We start from the raw sequence: 23,987 nt of genomic DNA, 5'->3' as shown, positions 1-23,987 counted from the left end.
TGGTTTAATATGTCCTTTCTCATTTTCAGCAACAAATCAATAGGTTGAGTTTAATTTTCCAAGCAGTGGATTGCATTGGACCATGAAATTATTTAAGATACTTGAGTAACATTAACATTATATTTTTTATTAATTTGTTGGGTATTTTAAAATCTATTAAAGTTGTTTGTAAACCATACATTCCATCAGACATCCAAATCCATTTTATAGGAGATTTAAAAAAAAAAAAAAAAAAATCAACAAACACAGATTTTTTTTAAAATATTTACCATGAAGCAAATTAGGGGTGACTGGGAGGACATGCAGCTTGTTTATGAAGTTAAGTGAGATAAGTAATTAAAAAAAGACCAAGTAAAGATGTTAAGTTTTTCAGTATTAAAGGGACAGTCTAGTCAAAAATAAACTTTCATGGGGGCGGAGTTTGGCCAAGCAGGCAAATGACTGCATAGTCTCTCGGCTCCGAGACAACAAACGGACCATCCTGATAAAAAGGCGACAGTGGCCAGCAAAAACGACACTCCATAACTACGGAACACTGTCCGGCCAGATGTGAACCTTTAAAACAGCTATTTGCTTTCTCCAACTATCCGCCGGAGCCACAGATCCCAGCAAGGGCCCAGCGGTCGCCATCTTGGCCTATACACGCAGCATGATTTGACATACAGCAACGATCGACACCGGAAATCCTAAGAGGTGAGCTTCTACCCTGGTCACCCCAAGCACCACGCTAAACATAAAAACCCGGCTGCTACCAGGATTACAGAATTATTCTTAAGCACCAAGAATTTGCTTGCACCTAACAGCATTAGAGGATGTCGGCCTACAATCCAGACCACCTCTCACCTGCCTCACTGAAGTACGGTAGGCACACTTGAACGCCCTTACAAAGCTTTATGGCGGACTTTACTACCCCATTAAATCTATACCTCCTCTGAAAAGCGAGTTACGATATTCCGAGACAGATGATAGAATGGGTGAGTTATAGCTTACCGGAAAGTTTGCATAATAGCCTGCTCTGTCCCTCACAGCATGTAACTCATCGAGAGAGTAGCCAACAATGGTTTGAATGTTTATGTGCTAGCAAATCATACTCATTACCTGACACATACTCTAAATAACCATAACTTTGCTGAAGTGCATTAGCTCCATAAATGACACAATGACTTCAAACAAAAACACCAAAGGGGACAGGCAGTCAAAAGCCCATACTGCTGCAAAAATCTCGGTTAGCTCTTTCTTTCAACCCACTGACCACTCGCAACAACATCCTAATACTACCCAGGAGAACGCAGATCCAGCATTATCAGAGTCTCACCCCAAGACGCTCTCCCTGGATTACATGGCACAACTTAAACATGATATTGCAAAGCTACCTTCTAAAGATACTTTGATTCTCTCAAATCCCTTATCACTACTGAAATATCAAACATGCGTAAAGATATTACAGAATTGGGAAATAGAGTAGAAAGCATCGAAGAAACACAAGATAAATGACATGATGGGGTCTATTCATACTCAAACCAACATACACGAAACAAAGTTCGATTTGCTTCAAGAGAAAATCGAAAACTTGGAGAACAGGAGCAGAAGAAGCAACCTACACCTGAGAGGTATTCCAGAAATTGTTAAAAACACAGAATTGTCTCAATACCTTCAGGGTTTGTTCCTACATATTAAAGAAGACCCTCAGGCTGCCCCAATAGAGATGGAGAGAGCCCACAGGGCATTAAGACCCCCTCCTCCTAATGCCCCCCCCCCAGAGATGTCATAATAAAATTCCTTAGATTCACTGACAGAGAGGACATCTGGCAAAAGGCTAAAACAACTCATGCAATCAACTACCTGGACCATTCCAACAGTCCTACAAGAGAAGAAAATAAAGTACCACTGGGGATTCCCCTTTAGCCTGGTTATTTCATATGAAGGTACTAACCATACCTACAAAGGCCCACAGGACTTGGACAAAATATCAAAAAGTTTGGGCATCCCATTGAAGCTCCCAGGTCCACCATCATCAGCTACAGAATTCCCAAAACTTCAACTTCAGGGACAATAACAGCTTTACTGCAAGACCCAACTGGCAGAGGGTTCTGCCAAAAAAGAGAATTGGCAAAAATAACACTACCCTACCCCTTTTACCAGATAACACTTGACTTTGATATACATGTGATCCTCTCATATCGAGAACTTGAACTCTTATCTGCACACTACAAAGGAGAGGAATCACAGAGTGTTATATAAAATGTGTCCTTTTTCTTCATGCCAATGATTGCAATTTTCTTGTACTAATATAACTTACTATGTCACACACTAAGTACCTTATCATACATTATCAACACTTATTTGTAAATTATACACAAAAGTGTAAGCTCGCACCCGACGAGGAGGAAACGCAACTAAACAAATGTTAGCAACCTCTGACAACGCTATCACAGCACTCCACTCCTAACCACATTGTTTATTGCAAGCTTCATGTACTAGTGTAATTTATTGTATCTCACACTAAGTGCCTTATCACATATGGTTAACATTTAATTGTAAATTATATACAATAGTGTAAGCTCACACCCGACGAGGTGGAAACGCAACTAGACAAACGATAGCAACTGCTGACAACACTAATACAGCACTCCATTCCTAACCCCACTGTTTCTTTTCCCCTTATGTCATTAATTTGCTATTAATTGGTCCTATTAGTTGTTGGTCCCCCTTTTCTCTGAATGTTTAATTATGCATATACTTTTCTTGCCTCTAGTCTAGAGGCAATGTTTGTTTGTGTTACAATTGTTTTTTAATCTGCTGTATTGTTGTAATCGTATGGCTTCATACGCATTGCAATCCCATTCTTGTTGCCTACTCATCAACAACCCGGATTTACGCTTAAGATTAAAAATATTAATTTTTTACATTTAATATTCTACCTCCTCTCACGGCACCTCACTTATCATACCTTACTCCCAATGACTAAGTTTAGCAATAATAAAAAAATAACCTTTCTAACAGTCAACGCAAAAGGCCTAAACAGCCCCCATAAGAGAAACATAGCTATTAAAGATCTAATTCACAAGAAAGGAGACCTGATTTTTATACATGAATCCCACTTTTTGAAGGAAAGAGAACACCTAAGACCTTTTTATATAAATTTGGCCCAACATTCTATGCCTCAAACTCTGTCAAAACAAAAGGTGTGGGAATTCTTATTAAAAAAGACACCCCCTTCCAATTACATGACATACACAAAGATAGTGAGGGCAGATATCTCATATTGATTGGGAAATTATATCACATGACCACTACATTGGTATGTACTTATGCCCCCAATCTTAATCAGGATACATTTTTTGCTTCTCTGGAAGTGACTAGGGGGTGATATTAACGCGACATTAGATCCCATAATAGATAACTCGAATGGCACTTCCTCCACACCACATAAGGTGATTCAGAAAATAAAACGACAACTTAGGGACCTTGCAGTACACACGATGCATGCAGGATCCACCACCCTCACAATAGAGAATACACTTTTTTCTCTCACCCACATTCATGTTTCTCCAGAATTGATTACTTTTTCTTAGATGTTACTACTCTAGCTTCACTCTCTGAAATAACAATAATCCCTACTACATGGACAGATCACTCTGCACCATACATTGGCCTTCAACCTCACCTATCTCATTCACATGGAAACTTAATGAAGAACTTCTGACTCACCCATTATTTCACGAAAAACTAGAAAAATCCCTGACATAATTCTTTACACATAACACTGGCTTAGTCCCACAGATCCAGACAATATGGGAAGCACACAAAAGCACTATGAGGGGGGAACTGATGAGTAGCCACACTCACCTTATCAAACAACAGATACTAGCCTTACTTAACTCACTTAGAATATCTGGCCTAGAACTACAACTTAGACAGAACCCAACAAACAAAACTATCTCTACAGACCTTCAGAATGAGAAATACATAGTTAACAATATTCTAGATAAAGAATGTAAACGCCTTGCCCTAAAGCTCCGCCAGACTTACTACGAAGGGGACAACAAATGTAGTAAAATGTTTGCACGAAAATTGAAACGCAGAACGAATAGATCCTAAATAATTTCACTCAAATCCCCTAATGATAACATACATAACGATACGGCAACAATTGCTGAGACATTTCGACTGTATTACCGGACCTTGTATAACCTTTCAGATACCTTACCCTCCGCTCCCCAGGACAGCGCAGAACACTCAACCCACCCCATAGAACATTACTTATCAGACATTCCTATCCCTAAAATCTCCCTAGAACAAAGAAAGCTGTTAGATAGTCCATTTTCGCTTGAGGAACTCCAAAAAGTTATAAAAGACCTACCTATAGATAAGGCCCCTGGCCCAGATGGCTTTACTAACTTCTACTATAAAAATGATATGGATATTCTCGCCTCTCATATCCTCTCCCTTTTCAATTCAATTTCAGATGAAAACCCTTTTTCCAAACACATACTAGAAGCCCAAATCTCAATCATTCCCAAACCTGGTAAAGACCCTTCATATGTAGAAAATTATAGACCAATTTCCCTGCTAAATACTGATTTAAAAATATTTGCCAAACTTCACACTAATCACTTAAATTTAGTTTTCCCTAGCCTTATCCATAGAGACCAAGTTGGATTCATCCCATCTAGGGAAGCAAAGGACGACACGCTCAGAATTACTCAGCTAATCGAATATGCCACCTCCCAGCAGATTCCCCTCCTGGTTCTGTCGACTGATGCGGAGAAAGCTTTCAACCGTGTCGGTTGGAAGTTCCTTAGATCCATTCTCGTCAGGATGGGAAAAGGCAAAAACGTTATAGACAACACATTTGCGATGTACTCCTCACCATCGGAATGGGTGCGAGTTAATGGCACTCTGTCGAGCCCGTTCGAAATTTCAAATGGTACCAGGCAGGGTTGCCCCCTCTCGCCACTCCTGTTTGCATGCGTAATTGAGATTCTCGCCCTTAAAATATGAAACCACCCTCATATCACCAGTATACAAATAGCAAATACACACCATAAAATGATGTTATATACCGATGATATTTTGTTCTGCATCACCAGACCATTGACCTCCATTCCTCATATCATAAACAGCCATGTCAAATTTCCTGATAAACAAAAATGAATCGGAAAACCTTAATGTCAACCTGCCCGCCACAGAAGTACAAAAAGTTAGAAACATTTGCTCATTTAAATGGCAACCGCTTTCACACACAAGACTTATGTGACTTTAACTCTAAACCACTTCTCAAATCCATAACTGCTGACCTCTCATCTTGGATGAGAAAAAATATCTCATGGTTAGGCAGAATTAACCCTATTAAGATGAATATTCTCCAAAGATTATTATACTTATTTCAAACACTCCCTATCCCACTCCCCAACACTTTTATTTCTTCCCTACAGAACAAATTATTTGAGTTCATCTGGAGAAATACCAAAGCTTGAATTAATAAAAAAATTATGCTCCTCCCTATGGACATGGGAGGCTTAGGTGTCCCTGACTTCCATAAATACCGACAAGCGATTTTCCTCCAACCCATTATAGACTGGTTCTCAAACATGACCAATAAAATATGGGTCCAACTCGAACACGACATTACCGAATCCACATACTTAAGCGCACTTTGTTGGACCCCAAAATACAGGACAAACATATAAAAGACCCTATTAAAATCATAGCAGAAGCATTCTCTGTTTGGGACAAGATATTGGTGGAATACCCACACATATCTTCTAGGATTTCTCTACTTACACCCCTGACACACAACTCGGAATTCATACCAGGCTTCCATCACCCAAAAACAATCGTAGGTCCAACTAACAGAACACTTCAAATTTATCATCTGGGAGATGACGACACTCACACACCCTGAATGAACTTGTTACACAGGGATACCCGATTTTCCGAAATTGGCTATTCTACAGACAATGCCATTCATATATTTCTTCCCACCAACAAAACAGAAACATGCACAGATCTTTGACATCTTTTGAATCTCTGTACAAAAAATACTCCCACAAGACATGCCATTTTACTTACATATACCATACTGCAACAGTCCCTACCTGGAAACTCCCTATATTACATAGACAGATGGAACACCGAACTAAATATAGATATATGCTATGAAGATTCCCTTCATATATACACATGTATTAAAAAATCTTTCATCTCCAGTAGATATGTTGAACTCAATATTAAGATCCTACAAAGATGGTATCTAACTCCTGCAAGGTGCCAAAAAAATATTTAGGCTTAATACTACAACCTGTTGGAGAATGTAACCGCACAAGAATGTAACCGCACAATTTCCTTAGAGGAATTCCACTACCTGAAAATTAAGAAATTAGACCTCTATGCACTTGTACAATCCCTATGGGATTCATACATACTAAACTACTCCTCAAATCATGAAACTCAATAAAAAGAGTTAGGCACTATACTACTTACAGCCATGCACACCTCAGCAGAGTGTTATATTTGTTTGTATTGTTTAATACTCGGTTTATATTAAGCTAAATGTATAAAGAAACATTGTTACATAAAAACTCTGTAATGCCAATAATATCACTGTTTATAATGGAAAATTATATGATTGTTGGCATTCAATTAAAAATTATTAAAACATTTTTTCATGATTCAGATAGGGCATGTAATTTTAAACAACTTTCCAATTTACTTTTAACATCAAATTTGCTTTGTTCTCTTGCAATTCTTAGTTGAAAGCTAAACCTAGGTAGGCTCATATGCTAATATGCTCAGTCAGTCCTGAACATGAAAAAGGCCGGGTTTAGTGGGAAACAGCCACAGCCATATTAGGTGACATTGTACATTTGCAACATGCTGTGTGTCTTTGTATGAAAGTGTGTCTGAGTGTGGGAATGTGTCTATGTATATAAGTGTCTTTGTGAGTGAGAGTGTGTGTCTTTCTCTGTGTCTTTCTGTGTGAGTGAGTCTGTGTGTGAAAGAGTGAGTGTATTTGTGTGAGTGAGAGAGAGTGTGTCTGTGTGTGTGTGTGAGGGATAGAGAATGTGTGTGAGTGTGTGTGTGAGAGAGTGTTAGTGTCTTTGTGTGTGTGAGAGAGAGTATGTGTGAAGGTGGGTATGTGTGGGCTAATGTGTTAGAGTCTGTTTCTGAGTGTCTGTGAGCGTGTGTGAAAGTGTGTGTGTGTGTGAGAGATATAGGCCTCTACTTATCAAGCTGTCAACCGCAAATACGCTGGAATTCCGCAGCGTATTTGTGGTGGGGCTGATTCGCCATATTTATCAAGCTCTACAGACTGGCAAAAGTAGAATTTTGTGACGTAAGCTACGATCTGCCAGACTCAGTCCGACACAGATTGATTCTTACGTCACTCCAGATATGCCGAACGCAAGTTTGGCACAATCTGACTACTTTTGGAAGTTATCAAATTCCTAGCAGGTACGCTCGGCACTTTTCCGGCCCAGCGTACCTGGTTTTCAATCTGCCGCCCTGGAGGTGGAGGATCCCATAGGAATCAATGGGAGTCTGACAGCAGTGAAAGCTCATGTTCGCTGCTGCCCGATATCCCATTGATTTCTATGGGAGATGTCTGCACCTAACATGTACCCCAAGTCTAAACACCCCTAATCTGCCCCCCCTACACCGCCGCCACCTACATTATACTTATTAACCCCTTAACCGCCACTCCCGGACCCCGCTGCCACCTACATTAAACTTATTAACCCCTAAACCAACGCTCCCGGACCCCACCGCATCTAAATAAAATTATTAACCCCTAAACCGCCGCTCCCAGACCCCGCCACAACTAAAATAAAATGTTTAACCCCTAAACCGCCGCTCCCGGAGCCCACCGCCACCTACATTAAACTTATTAACCTCTATCCTGTCCCCCCCTACACCGCCGCCACCTACATTAAACTTATTAACACCTATCCTGTCCCCCCACACCGCCGCCACCTACATTAAACTTATTAATCCCTATCCTGTCCCCCCCACACCGCCGCCACCTAAATTAAACTTATTAACCCCTATCCTGTCCCCCCTACACCGCCCACACCTACATTAAACTTATTAACCCCTATCCTGTCCCCCCCTACACCGCCGCCACCTACATTAAACTTATTAACCCCTATCCTGCCCCCCCTACACCGCCGCCACTATAATAAAGTTATTAACCACTAAACCTAAGTCTAACCCTAACACCCCTCCTAACTTAAATATAATTTAAATAAAACTAAATAAAATTACTATTATTAACTAAATTATTCCTATTTAAAACTAAATACTTACCTATAAAATAAACCATAAGCTAGCTACAATATAGCAAATAATTACATTGTAGCTATTTTATGATTTATTTTTATTTTACAGGCAACTTTGTATTTATTTTAACTAGGTGCAATAGTTATTAAATAATTATTAACTATTTAATAACTACCTTGGTAAAATAAATACAAAATTACCTGTAAAATAAATCCTAACCTAAGTTACAATTACACCTAACACTACACTTTCATTAAATAAATTAAATTAATTAACTACAATTCCCTACAATTAAATACAATTAACTAAAATTAACTAAAGTACAAAAAAAACAAACACTAAATTACAGAAAAAAAAATACAAGAATTTTAAACTGATTACACCTAATCTAAGCACCCTATTAAAATAAAAAAGACCCCCAAAATAATAAAATTCCCTACCCTATACTAAATTATAAATAGCCCTTAAAGGGCCTTTTGCGGGGCATTGCCCCAAAGTAATCAGCTCTTTTACCTGTAAAAAAAGAAATACAACCTCCCCCCAACATTACAACCCACCACCCACACACCCAACCCTACACTAAAACCCACCCAAACCCTCCTTAAAAAAACTTAACACTAAGCCCCTGAAGATCACCCTACCTTGAGCTGTCTTCACCCAGCCGGGTCGAAGTCTTCATCCAATCCGGCCAGAAGAGGTCCTCCAGAGGGTCCGAAGTCTTCATCCTATCCGGGCAGAAGAGGACATCCAGACCGGAAGAAGTCTTCATCCCAGCGGCATCTTCTATCTTTTTCCATCCGACGAGGAGCGGCACCATCTTGAAGAGCATCCATCCAGACCGACGACTGAACGACGAATGACGGTTCCTTTAAATGACGTCATCCAAGATGGCGTCCCTCGAATTCCGATTGGCTAATAGGATTCTATCAGCCAATTGGAATTAAGGTAGGAAAAATCCGATTGGCTGATTCAATCAGCCAATCGGATTGACCTCGCATTCTATTGGCTGTTCCGATCAGGAGGACCTCTTCTGGCCGGATTGGAGGAAGACTTCGGCCCGGCTGGGTGAAGACGGCTCAAGGTAGAGTGATCTTCAGGGGGTTAGTGTTAGGTTTTGTTGTTACATTGTTAGCTACAATGTACTTATTATTACATTGTAGCTATCTTAGGGTTTATTTTATAGGTAAGTATTTAGTTTTAAATAGGAATTATTTAGTTAATAATAGTAATATTTATTTAGTTTTATTTAAATTATATTTAAGTTAGGGGGGGTGTTAGGGTTAGGGTTAGACTTAGGTTTTGGGGTTTAATAAATTTAATATAGTGGCGGCAGTGTAGGGGGGCAGGATAGGGGTTAATAAATATAATGTACGTAGCAATGGGCTCTGGGAGCAGCGGTTTAGGGGTTAAACAATTAATTTAGTTGCGGCGGGGTCTGGGATCGGCAGGATAGGGGTCAATAAATTTATGTAGTTGGCGGCGATATAGGGGGCGGGAGATTAGGGGTTAATTGGTATATTGTAGGTGGCGGCGGGGTCTGGGAGCGGCGGTTTAGGGGTTAATATATTTATTATAGTTGCGGCGGGGTCCAGGAGTGGCAGTTTAGGGGTTAATATATTTATTATAGTTGCAGCGGGGTGCAAGAGCGGCGGCTTAGGGGTTAATAAGTTTATTTAGTTGCGGGGGGCTCCGGGAGTGGTGGTTTAGGGGGTAAAACAGTATAGTATAGTGTGGGTGCTTAGTGACAGGGTAGCAAGAAAGCTGCGAAGAAGCCGAAGAGCAGCGAGATCGATGACTGATAAATAACACAGTCCGCTGCTCATCGCACCGTACTTGGTGCACGGCTTTTTGACAGCTTTCTTGATAAATTTGGCGAACGTATTCCGGTCCGGCGATGTTAGGCGAACTTAGGCGGGCGTATTGGGGCCGGCGAATGCAGGTAAGTACGGAGCTTAATAACTAGAGGCCTTAGTGTGTGAATATCTATGAGCGAGTTTGTGTTTAAGTGCTATTACACATAGTGTGTGCACAGCACAAGAGCGTTTGGGCCTGAACTAAAGGTGGCTGGCAAACCTTATGGTGATTAAATCAGTGATTTGAGGTACTGGAACATTAGTTTCACTTTTCAGCAATTATCTTTGATTAAAAAAAATTATTATCAGCCATTATTATATTAATATCTCAGTCCAAGTCATACATCATCTAATGAGATAGCAATCACCCCCTAAAAGAAAACACCCAGTAAGCTATACAAAATGGTGCCTGCTGTTACTTTAAACATCTTGATAAAATGGAGGAAGACAAAGCTTACTCAGACATACCTACCTTTCTAGATACGCCTGCAGACAGTTTTCTAGTTGGTTTGTGAAGATGATCTTTCAGCTCCAAAGCTTCACCAACTCTGAAATACAAGGGGCAAGTTGATCAATTGACAACGCTTACTTGTAAAGGGGAGCCTGTCACCCAGATAGTAGAAAGCGAGGCTTCATATCATATACCAAGCACCACATTTTATAACAAATACAAACTATATTAGAGTATTACAAGTTGATGGTTAAATATTGAATCACGGAATTTCACACCAGCTCCATTGTTTTAACGTGCCCTATAATTTTAATGGATAGCCTACGGAGCAGTATTAGCACACTCATTTTGCTCATATTACAAGTGGTGAGTTAAGGGTTGCATTTGAGTGCTATCCAAAATAGCTCTGTAAAACAAAGCTCTGTAAACAGAGATCAGGGGGCCAATTTATCATAGTGCGGACGGACACGATACAATGTAGCTTATCATGTCCGTCGCACATCGATAAATGCTGACAACATACGCTGTGTCAGCATTTATCATTGCACAATCAGTTCTAGTTAACTGCTTGTGCAATGCCACCCCCTGCAGATTTGGGTGTCAATCAACCCGATCGTATTAGATCGGGTTGATTTCTTTCCGCTACATAAGAGCAGGCGGACAAGTTATGGAGCAGCGGTCTTTAGATCGCTGCTTCATAACTTCTGTTTCCGGTGAGGCTGAAGGCTTGCACAGGGGCATCAAGCTCCATTTGGAGCTTGATAAATTGGCTCCCAGAAGTCAATATATACAGTATATATATATATATATATATATATATATATATATATATATATATATATATATATATATATTATTTTTTGTAGCCTTGTACTCAATTGCAATCCTAATATATAATAGGTGCTCTTTCACAAAAAATACAGGTCTGTCCATAGAAATGCACTCACAGAGTTTCAGCCTTTTTCAAGACAAAAATATTATAAAGTGCATATTATCAATAAAGTGCTTCCCTTCACCATGCATATCTAAGATATAAACCATATAAGAAGCCCCTGTGCACACGACTACAAACCAATTAAAATATCATTTACACATCCAGCTTATTAAGGGCAATCTATTCTCATATTTTGCATATTTTCTTTATATCTTATGATGGATTATATCCCATCATTCCAATTTAATTTAATTGTTTACGATCATATATATTCATTATTTTACCATAATAGACAATGCCAGCCACTGTAATCACTCCAGCTTATAGTGGGGATAATCTCTGCTTCATTATTCAATTATTCACCCCATCAACACTTACTACGTTTTCAGTGTTGGCATATTAGTTTCCTACTCTACACCCTTTTTCTCTTGTTATCCTATTGGAATCCATTATGTTATAGGATGGGTGTTACAACCCCTGGATGTAAACACAATCACATGGCTTAAAGTTATTTCCTTGTTTGACATATCAATGCCTTGTCCATTATACTTTTGGTCCATCGATGCCCGGCTGGGTGAACACGGCTCAAGGTAGGGAGATCTTCAGGGGGGTAGTGTTAGGTTTATTTAAGGGGGGTTTGGGTTTTTTATACCTTATAAAAAAAACATTTGCCAGTATTTACAATTTTTACCACCCAGTTTACTATTTGGCTATTCTTCCAAAGGTTACACCCATCCTTACCAGATTATAGGCTCATTTGGAGATTCCTCAAACGGTTATTATTTTAACTCAATCATGGTGAGTACTCCGACTGGATTTTTAACTGAAAAAATATTTCACTACTATTTTTCTCCATAGTATGTCAAACCTCATACCTACACCCACACTATATCCATATATATATATTTCATCTTTACCAATTATTTCATGTACATTTTATGACCAGGATTACATATAAATATAAATGTCTGGATAGTCTCGTATCTGTACACAACTCCTTCTTCCTAGGTCACCTCCAACTGTTGAATCCTATTCCCTGACTATTTCTAATGGGGAATTTCTAGGCTATAGGTGGTTAATGTCAATTAATTATACCCCCAATATTCACATACTCTAAATGTTACCAAAATGTGATGTTCCCTCTAGGTGATAAGTTATAATATATTAACAATATTCACATATTTCTGTATATATTTATACTATCTGTCAGTATCCAGCCACTATCCCAGAGACTATATAATATACACCATTCAACACTCTCTTCTACTTTTAAAGAACATATATCACAGTCTTTGGTTCTTTTTATCACCTGGTGGCATAGTTCAGTCCCTAAATGTATCATTACATAACCACCCTCACTTCGCACTGTTAATATAGGAGAGGTTGTGCCCACCAATAGGCTCAGACTCTAGAGTACCCCTATTTTGGTTAACATTGTAACCTTCTTTTGGGGAAACCTGGACATCTTATAGATGTAATGTCAGCACACATCTTCTTTTAGTAGAACTATCCCTAATCATGGTAGATGTTTAATCCTCTTGGAACCAAAGTGTCCAAACGATAAATCCACTTGGCCTCACACTTTAAAAATTTCTGACAACTCCCCTAAGTAGTGGTGGGATTCTGTCTATCAAGACCGTTTTTAGCATAGCCACTGAGTGATGTGGTAATTATGGGCGTAACCTTTAGAACAATAGCCACATAGTAAACTGGGTGGTATAAATTGTAAAGAACGGCAATCATTTTTTGATAAGGCATACAAACATGAGCGTTCGATAAATTAGAATTTATAATAGAGTATCCATAAGTATAATGGACATCACATGGATACGTCAAACAAGGAAATAACGTTAAACTATGTGGCTGTGTTTACATCCGGAGGTTGCAACTCCCATCCTATAAAATCATGAATACCAAAAGGATAACAAAAGAAAAAGGGTGTAGAGTAGAAAACTAATACACCAACAATGAAAATGTAGTAAGCTTTGATTGGGTGCTTAAGAATAAAGCAGAGATTATCCCCAGTATGAGCTGGAGTGATTACAGAGGCGGGCATTAACTATCATGGTAAAATAATTAATAAATATGATTGTAAACGAACAATGGGATATAACCCCTCATAAGATATAAAAACATATGGAAAATATGAGAATAGATGGCCCTTTGTAATAAGCTGGATGTGTAAATTATATTTATAGTTCTTAGATGTTTACAGTGAGGGAAAAAAATATTTGATCCCCTGCTGATTTTATACGTTTAACCACTAACAAAGAAATGATCAGTCTATAGTTTTAATGGTAGATTTATTTGAACAGCGAGAGACAGAATAACAACAAACATTCCAGAAAAACGCATTACAAAAAAAGTTATAAATTGATTTTCATTTTAATGAGTGAAATAAGTATTTGACCCCTTTGCAAAACATTACTTAGTACTTGGTGGCAAAACCCTTTTTGGCAATCACAGAGGTCAGACATTTTTTGTAGTTGGCCACCAGGTTTGCATACATCTCAGGAAGGAATTTGTCCCACTCCTGTTTCCAGATCCTCTCCAAGTCATTAAGGTTTCGAGGCTGACGTTTGGCAACTCAAACCTTCAGCTCCCTCCACAGATTTTCTATGGGATTAAGGTCTGGTGACTGGCTAGACCATTTTGAATGCCCTGGCTGAGAGAAGGAGGTTCTCACCCAAGATTTGATGGTACATGGCCCCGTCCATCATCCCTTTGATGCAGTGAAGTTGTCCTGTCCCATTAGCAGAAAATCCCCTCAAAGCATAATGTCTCTACCTCCATGTTTGACAGTGGGGATGGTGTTCTTCGGGTCATAGGCAGCATTCCTCCTCTAAACACGGTGAATTGAGTTGATGCCAAAGAGCTCAATTTTGGTCTCATCTGACCACAACACTTTCACCCAGTTCTCCTCTGAATTATTCAGATGTTCATTGGAAAACTTCAGATGGGCCTGTACATGTGCCTTTTGAGCAGGGGGACCTTGAAAGGTTTCAGTCCTTCACGGCGTAGTGTGTTACCAATTGTTTTCTTGGTGACTATGAGATCATTGACAAGATCCTCCCGTGTAGTTATGGGCTAATTCCTCACCATTCTCATTATCATTGAAACTCCATGAAGTGAGATCTTGCATGGAGCCCCAGACCGAGGGAGATTTACAGTAATTTTATGTTTCTTCCATTTGCAAATAATCGCACCAACTGTTGTCACCTCACCAAGCTGCTTGTCTATGGTCTTGTAGCCCATTACAGCCTTGTATAGGTCTACAATCTTGTCCTTGTCATCCTTGGACAGCTCTTTGGTCTTGGCCATGGTAGGGAGTTTGGAATCTGATTGATGGATTGCTTCTGTGGACAGGTAACAAGCTAAGATTAGGAGCACTCCCTTTAAGAAAGTGCTCCTAATCTCAGCTCATTACCTGTATAAAAGACACCTGGGGGGCAGAAATCTTGCTGATTGATAGGGGATCAAATACTTATTTCACTCATTAAAATGCAAATCAATTTATAACTTATTTGAAATGCATTTTTCTGGAATTTGTTGTTGTTATTCTGTCTCTTAATGTTCAAATAAACCTACTATTAAAATTATAGACTGATCATTTCTTTGTCAGTGGGCAAACAGACAAAATCAGCAGGGGATCAAATAATTTTTTCCCTCACTGTATATAGGAGCTTAGATATGCATGGTGGATGGAAGCACTTCATTGACAGTATGCACTTAGTAATCTGTTTGTCTTGAAAAAGGCTGAAACTACAGCCAAAATGTTGACGTGTTATTTTAAAAGATTGATGAATTCATATTTTTGGAAATTTTATTATGAAAATTCCGTGAGTGCATTTCTATGGACAGACCTGATATATAAAAAAAAAATTTGAAATTAGTTTTAATACAAGCTTAACAATAGAAGCTCTATTGATTGTCCTTTAAGCAATGTTAACATGTATTAGCGTTAATATGTTTGTTCTTTACTTAGACCAGCTAGTTCTGATTTCTCAGTCTTTTGCTACAATATAATTGCAATTGCAGAATGTTGTCATTCAGAGTAAGCTAAGTATATTTCCTTGCTAAAAGTCTGCTCTCTTTTTCTTTCACTAGTATAGTGTCTAGTACACTGTACAATAGATCTGTTACAATAACATTCTAATGTACTAGTTTACTAGTTTACCACTCCAATACATTAATATATTAATTAGTGTCAGGAAAGTTTTCCAATCTGTTTTTTTTTTTTTTTTTTTCATTTCAACAATTTTATGAAGAACCCTGCTGTCAATTTTTTTTAGGGTTCTAAGAGGTGTAACTAGTTGATATTCTATATAGGCACTCACAAGACAAATATAAAGACAAAGCATCAAGTGTAGACTCCTTCCACACACTGCATTGAGTAAATGTCACTTTTTACGTTGCTATACAGTTCCAAGATGATCACTTTACTTGGTGCTCACAAGATACATATACAAATGTCTATTGTGGGCTACAACTCCCACTATGCACTACTACTTGGATAAATGTCACTTCCATTTCCTAGTATATCCAGTTTCGGAGCACTTACTCAGTTCAAACGGCCCCCATGGGAGAAGAACACTTGACCAGTGGCCCTCAGATACTTTAAATTTGGTACCCCCCTGCTCTAGGCACACCCCTTAATACAAAATTCAGAAGCACCTCTAAGAAAAATCAATGTGCAGCTGATACGCATTGAAAGGGACATGAAACTCAACATGTTTATTTTAGGATTCAGACAGAGAAGAGAACATTCCATTTTACTTATATTATCAGTTTTATTTCATTCTCTTAGTATATTTTATTGATGGAGCAGAATTGCATCACAGAGAGCTAGCAGAAAACATTAGTAAGTCAATGACAAGAGGCATATACTGTATATGCAGCCACCAACAAGCAGCTAGCTTTCTGCTCCTGAGCCTACCTAGGTATTTTTTTTTTACCTTTTTAATGTGCTATATTTGGATATCCTAATTTCAGTCCCTTACATTTTGCAATGAAAAACCTTTGGGCAAAATTACAACTCTCAAGAGCTAAAGTAAAAGCACTATGGGATTCTATCATAGCATTTGTGTTTTTGTGCTTGAGTAAAAGTTTATTGTGAGCGCAGACAGTTTTTCTTGTGCTAGTTATTCATGTCAGGTAACACAGATGCAAAAAGTCATTTTAACAAGCTAGTTTCCCTTAGGTGATAGATTTTAATGGCGGAGTCAACGAAAATTATTCCTGTCATGTAGCACAGGTGCTTAAAGTGAAAGCTACTTAAATTATTTTGGTGTTTTTGTTTTATTTCTTTGCTATAATTTCATCATACATACATAAATAATAGGTATATACACAAAGGATTAATGCATACACTTCAAACACACTCCATTGACAAATCCGACCTCCCCATCTATGCCTTGTCATTTACCTTATCCCTATACCCCTTCTTCTAAACCAAATTTTTCTTTTTAACCCATTGTACCACAATTTGACCTTTATTAAAACCTCATTTGCATAGCATTATCATGCGCATTAGACTAGCACTAATAGTTACAATTAGGCATGTGAATTCGGATCATTTGTGTTGATTTGAATGCAGTAGAAGGTGGCCACTCAAAGTATTCAGCTCTTTTTTGGAGACAGATTTCTTCTTGTGATAGTGCCACACAAATGTGTAAATCCAGATCTTAGTGTGTTGCACTTTCACAAGAAGAAATCTAGCTCCGAAAAGATCTGAATGTAGCGAGTGGCATTCAAAAGTGTTAAAGGAGTAATTGGTATTTTAATCATGCACCTTTACAACACTTAGCTGATTGCTTTACACATATAATTCTCCCTCTACTAGTGTTTCCACTTTCCATTAAAAGTATATAGTGTGCTGCATATGTACTGCCCCCGTAATTATGCTTTGGTATAACATATTATCAAACTTAAATCAAGTGCTACTGATTTCACAAGGATGAGCTCAAAGTAGTATTCCTTGTTCTTTCAGTAGCACTTAACTGGTAACCCTTTGAGTTTGATGTATGTGTTTTTGCTTTCTTTTCCATGCCACTTTAAATTATGCATGTGATCCATGTGGCTTCCTTGAATTCAGATTGAGTAAACATGCAAAAAGACCTCTATGCAAGTCACAGCCAATGCGAAAACAATATGGAAGCTAATAAATTCATTATTGATGATATCAGTATTATACATCTGAATGTAGTTGGTTTTTTACTAATAACATCAAATCACATTAAGGATAAATAATTTTTATATAGCTTTCCAAACACTTATCTGAAATTATAAATAAACATCGTCATAGTGATATGTTAGTTGTTTAAAGGTTTCATAGTTTAAAATTGTAATTTCAGCCCAGATTTTGTAACTTTTAATTAAACCGGAATATAATTATATTATATATAAACTGAGCATGTATTGTGCCTAAAAGTGTGAAAAAGCTGTTTAATAAAAAAAAAATACTGAAAGTGATTATAGACAGGATTGTTTATTTTGAAAAGTCTGTCCGATACTTTCTAATTAGTTGGAATGACCTCCAATTTGAAACATGAGACTTTGCAGAAATCTTCTAATAACAAACTATACAAAATTCAAAGCATACTTTATTTTTCTATTTTAAAATGAATCTCGCAGCCTTGGAGAGTGGGCTTAACAGTGGTATTTTTTTAACGTGAATTAAGTTCTCTTATAGGTCTTATTGTGTTCTCTAAACATTTTACACCTTCAAATCTTCCTGTTTTATCTCACAAAATGTAAAATAAGAAGTTTGTATCAAAGTGCCCAATGCATTTAGTAAACGTAGTAATTCTCAGTGTTTACAAAGCGGACGGGTGTTGCACCAACATAACAGATAAGTAATGCAAATGTACACAATACATCCTCTTCCAAACCTTTCTTTTGACTAGGATAAAGCAAGTTTGAGTCTTACTTTTAAACTCTTTTTCACATTGGACAAATCCATTACATTTTCTTAGGCACTAAGATTAACCCCTTAATGACCGGACCATTTTTCAATTTTCTTACCCTTAATGACAATGGCTATTTTTACATTTCTGCAGTGTTTGCGTTTAGCTGTAATTTTCCTCTTACTCATTTACTGTACCCACACATATTATATACCGTTTTTCTCGCCATTAAATGGACTTTCTAAAGATACCATTAATTTCATCATATCTTATAATTTACTATAAAAAAAATATAAAATATGAGGAAAAAATTGAAAAAAAACACACTTTTTCTAACTTTTACCCCCAAAAGCTGTTACACATCTACAACCACCAAAATACACCCATTCTAAATAGTTTCTAAATTTTGTCCTGAGTTTAGAAATACCCAATGTTTCCATGTTCTTTGCTTTTTTTGCAAGTTATAGGGCCATAAATACAAGTAGCACTTTGCTATTTCCAAACCACTTTTTTTCAGAATTAGCGCTAGTTACATTGTAACACTGATATCTTTCAGGAATCTCTGAATATCCATTGACATGTATATATTTTTTTTTAGAAGACATCCCAAAGCATTTATCTAGGCCCATTTTGGTATATTTCATGCCACCATTTCACCGCCAAATGCGATCAAATAAAAAAAATTGTTGACTTTTTCACAATTTTTTTCACAAACTTTAGGTTTCTCGCTGAATTTATTTACAAAAAACTTATGCAATTATAGCATACATGGTTGTAAATGCTTCTCTGGGATCCCCTTTGTTCAGAAATAGCAGACCTATATGGATTTGGCGTTGCTTTTTGGTAATTAGAAGGCCGCTAAATGCCGCTGCACACCACACGTGTATTATGCCCAGCAGTGAAGGGGTTAATTAGGGAGCTTGTAGGGAGCTTTTAGGTTTAATTTTATCTTTAGTGTAGTGTAGTAGACAACCCAAATTATTGATCTAGGCCCATTTTGGTATATTTCATGCCACCATTTAACCGCCAAATACGATCAAATTAAAAAAAAACAACTTACATTTTTCAAAATTTTAGGTTTCTCACTGAAATTATTTACAAGCAGCTTGTGCAATTATGGCACAAATGGTTGTAAATGCTTCTCTGGGATCCCCTTTGTTCAGAAATAGCAGACATATATGTCTTTGGTGTTGCTTTTTGGTAATAATAAGGCTGTTAAATACCGCTGCGCACCACACTTGTAATATGCCCAGCAGTTAAGGGGTTAATTAGGTAGCTTGTGGGGTTAATTTTGAGCTTTAGTGTAGAGATCAGCCTCCCATCTGACACATCCCACCCCCTGATCCCCCCTGACCCCCCTCAAACAGCTCTCTTCCCTCCCCACCTCACAATTGTCACGGCCATAATAAGTACTGGCAGAAAGTCTGCCAGTACTGAAATAAAAATATTTTTTTTTATTTTTTTTTATTTTTTGTCATACAGTCTGCAGTGATGGATCCCTCCTTACCCCACAACCTCCCTGATCCCCCCATACATCTTTCTAACCCTCCCCCTCTATTTGCCGCCATCTTGGGTACTGGCAGCTGTCTGCCAGTACCCAATTTGCTCCCCAAAATATTTTTTTTTTACTTTTTTAATATAAAATATTTGTTTTCTGTAGTGTAGCTGGCCCCCCTAAATAACCTACATCCCTCCCCCTCCCAGATCCCTTACTAAAAAACAGAGATGCCCCTGCATCTACATCAATCTTTTTATTTTGTTGCCGGTATATTTGGCATGCGCGCGCGCCCCCCCCCCCGCCGCAACCGCCGCACCGGGTAAAATAAGAAGGACAGATCGATCGATTGGGGAATCAACACCTAGGGGCATAATTTTAAAAAGAAGCTCCCACCCACCAACTACTTTGTGCACATACATAGCTGATGCAGATGGGGCCACAGAGTGGCCCTTTCTGCATCGGTATGTGAAATGGGGATTGTAGTGATGCCTCAATATTGAGGCATCACTACAATCCCTTGTAAGCAGCTGGAAGCGATCATGATCGCTTCCAGCACTTCAGACAACAGAGGACGTACCAGGTACGTCAACTGTCATTAAGGGAAGTTTTTCCTATGACGTACCTGGTAAGTCCTCTGTCATTAAGGGGTTAAATGTACTGCTCTGCAAGACTTGACATATAATCAAATGTATAAGAAAATATTTTTATAGCACTAATTAATCCCAGGATAATTGAATGAAATTATAATTTCATCATCCAGAACAAGATTTGGTACCGTTTAATGGCTATGTCAGCATCCTCTTTCTTCATTCCCTTCACAGCAGCATAGATCTCTAGATGTTCTTTCACAGTCAGATTGGGCCACAAAGGACTGTCTTGTGGGCAGTAGCCTAGGAACCCAGTGGACTCTTCTGTGCTCTGAGACCCATTCAAGCCACTCTCACAAAGTACAACCTGTAGGAAATACAATATAGCGAATATTGGTGATCACACACAAAAATATAATATGTAAGAACCTTAAAATTATGGTTAAAGGTATAAAACTACTTGGACCATTTGGATTGTTTATAACTTACCTTAGTAATAAACTAAATACTTTATGGTCAGATAAAACAGTATATGTTATAATATTTTTTTATTTTTTTTTGTTCAATGCAATATGATTCTGGATATTTTATAATAAAATGGAACTTCTGATTAAATGCGTGTATACTACACATGCAGGTTTTCCCATTTCCTTCATATACTATACTTTATTATCTCCATTTTGCTGTTTCTACTTTGATAGGAATACACTTCAGTGCCCTTTACTCCAAATCTATTCTTGATTATTTACTATATGGATGAGAGATGCAGATGTTATTTTGTGTTTAGACAAATTAAGAGGCTCAGCCAGTTGACAGCATCTAATACTAAATCTGACATTCTGAGATATTACATATGGGGCACTACATAACACAGATTACATTGAATTACAGGATGGTTAAGACGTTCTGGTACTAATTAGTGTCTTACAGTGAGAGGCTATTATGGGGACAGATATGTTCCCCAGAACTATGGGAACTAGTGGTTTTTCATTACCAGATGGGAAGTTCTCAATAATTCTTAGTTTGGCCTGACTGAAGATGTCCCAGAGTCTAAATTGGAGTCAGATATCAGAATTCTTATGTTAAACATAACATAACTCTATAATATATTATAATATAATGTGACTAAGAAGCTTCTTTTTTTTTGTTTGATAAAATACTTATCCAACTGGAATACAAGACAATGGCTACAAAAATGTATTAGCTGGTTTATGTTCTACTTACCTTCCCTGCAGTTGGTTCCACTTCTCCAGTCAACATATATATGGATGTTGTTTTCCCTGCTCCATTTGGCCCCAGCAAACCAAGTACCTCCCCTATAGAAACAAATAACTACTTAAAGGGACACTAAACTCAAAATTAAACTTTCTTAATTCAGATGGAGAATTACTTCCTAAGGAGCATTTGCAAGAGCTCACAGTATATACGCATATGTGTTTGTGATTGGCTGATGGCTGTCACATGATACAGGGGAGGCGAAAAAAAGAAGTAACTGACATTTTCTTAAAAAAAGTCTACTACCCATTTAAAATTCTGCATGATATTGCATTTTCTTTATAGCATGCACTTTATTTTTTTAATTCTACAGTATTTAAAGTGATGTTAAATCCTAGTGTTTTCAAAAACACTAGCGGCTAGATTTAGAGTTTTGTTGGTAACGACCCGCGTATCTAACGCTGGCTTTTTTTCCCCCGCACCTTTTAAATACCGCTGGTATTTAGAGTTCACAGAAGGGCTGCGTTAGGCTCCAAAAAGGGAGCGTAGAGCATATTTACCGCCACTGCAACTCTCAATACCAGCGGTGCTTACGGACGCAGCCAGCTTCAAAAACGTGCTTGTGCACGATTCCCCCATAGAAAACAATGGGGCAGTTTGAGCTGAAAAAAAAACCTAACACCTGCAAAAAAGCAGCGTTCAGCTCCTAATGCAGCCCCATTGTTTCCTATGGGGAAACACTTCCTATGTCTGCACCTAACACCCTAACATGTACCCTGAGTCTAAACACCCCTAACCTTACACTTATTAACCCCTAATCTGCCGCCCCCGCTATCGCTGACCCCTGCATATTTTTTTTTAACCCCTAATCTGCTGCTCCGTACACCGCCGCAACCTACAATATCCCTATGTACGCCTAATCTGCTGCCCCTAACACCGCCGACCCCTATATTATATTTATTAACCCCTAATCTGCCGCCCCCAACGTCGCCTCCACCTACCTAAAATTATTAACCCCTAATCTGCCGACCGGACCTCACCGCTACTATAATAAATGTATTACCCCCTAATCCGCCTCAATAACCCTATAATAAATAGTATTAACCCCTAATCTGCCCTCCCTAACATCGCCGACACCTAACTTCAAGTATTAACCCCTAATCTGCCGACCGGACCTCACCGCTACTCTAATGAATTAATTAACCCCTAAAGCTAAGTCTAACCATAACACTAACACCCCCCTAAATTAAATATAATTTAAATCTAACGAAATAAATTAACTCTTATTAAATAAATTATTCCTATTTAAATCCAAATACTTACCTGTAAAATAAACCCTAATATAGCTACAATATAAATTATAATTATATTGTAGCTATCTTAGGATTTATTTTTATTTTACAGGTAACTTTGTATTTATTTTAAGTAGGTACAATAGCTATTAAATAGTTATTAACTATTTAATAGCTACCTAGCTAAAATAAAGAGAAATTTACCTGTAAAATAAAAACTAACCTAAGTTACAATTACACCTAACACTACACTAAACTTTAATAAATTATTCCTATTTAAAACTAAATACTTACCTGTAAAATAAACCCTAAGATAGCTACAATGTAATTAATAATTACATTGTAGCTATTTTAGGATTTATATTTATTTTACAGGTAACTTTGTATTTATTTTAGCTAGTTAGAAAAGTTATTAAATAGTTAACTATTTAATAACTACCTAGCTAAAAGAAATACAAAATTACCTGTAAAATAAATCCTAACCTAAGTTACAATTAAACCTAACACTACACTATCATTAAATTAATTAAATAAATTAACTACAAATAACTACAATTAAATACAATTACATAAACTAACTAAAGTACAAAAAATAAAAAAGCTAAGTTACAAAAAATAAAAAAAATAAGTTACAAACATTTAAAAAATATTACAACAATTTTAAGCTAATTACACCTAATCTAAGCCCCCTAATAAAATAACAAAGCCCCCCAAAATAAAAAAATGCCCTACCCTATTCTAAATTAAAAAAGTTCAAAGCTCTTTTACCTTACCAGCCCTTAAAAGGGCCTTTTGCGGGGCATGCCCCAAAGAAAACTGCTCTATTGCCTGTAAAAGAAAAATACAACCCCCCCAACATTAAAACCCACCACCCACATAACCCTAATCTAACCCAAACCCCCTTAAATAAACCTAACACTACCCCCCTGAAGATCATCCTAACTTGAGTTGTCTTCAGCCAGCCGACCC

General features: G+C 37.7%; 1 protein-coding gene across 4 annotated transcripts in view; it reads right to left on the bottom strand.

The window, feature by feature from the left end:
• Positions 1 to 23,987, bottom strand: part of LOC128653763 (ABC-type organic anion transporter ABCA8) — a 752,731-nt gene that overhangs the window by 48,679 nt on the left and 680,065 nt on the right. For all 4 annotated transcript variants that reach the window (XM_053707247.1, XM_053707265.1, XM_053707256.1 and 1 more), the window contains 3 exons: positions 21,736 to 21,827; positions 20,700 to 20,878; positions 10,609 to 10,684 (listed from right to left, as the gene is read on the bottom strand). In XM_053707247.1, the coding sequence (XP_053563222.1) occupies positions 10,609 to 10,684; positions 20,700 to 20,878; positions 21,736 to 21,827 (347 nt within the window). The remainder of the gene's footprint in view (positions 1 to 10,608; positions 10,685 to 20,699; positions 20,879 to 21,735; positions 21,828 to 23,987) is intronic.

Source organism: Bombina bombina, chromosome 1, assembly GCF_027579735.1.
Source record: "Bombina bombina isolate aBomBom1 chromosome 1, aBomBom1.pri, whole genome shotgun sequence".
Lineage (NCBI taxonomy): Eukaryota > Metazoa > Chordata > Amphibia > Anura > Bombinatoridae > Bombina > Bombina bombina.
This window is presented reverse-complemented; position numbering and strand designations above follow the sequence as displayed.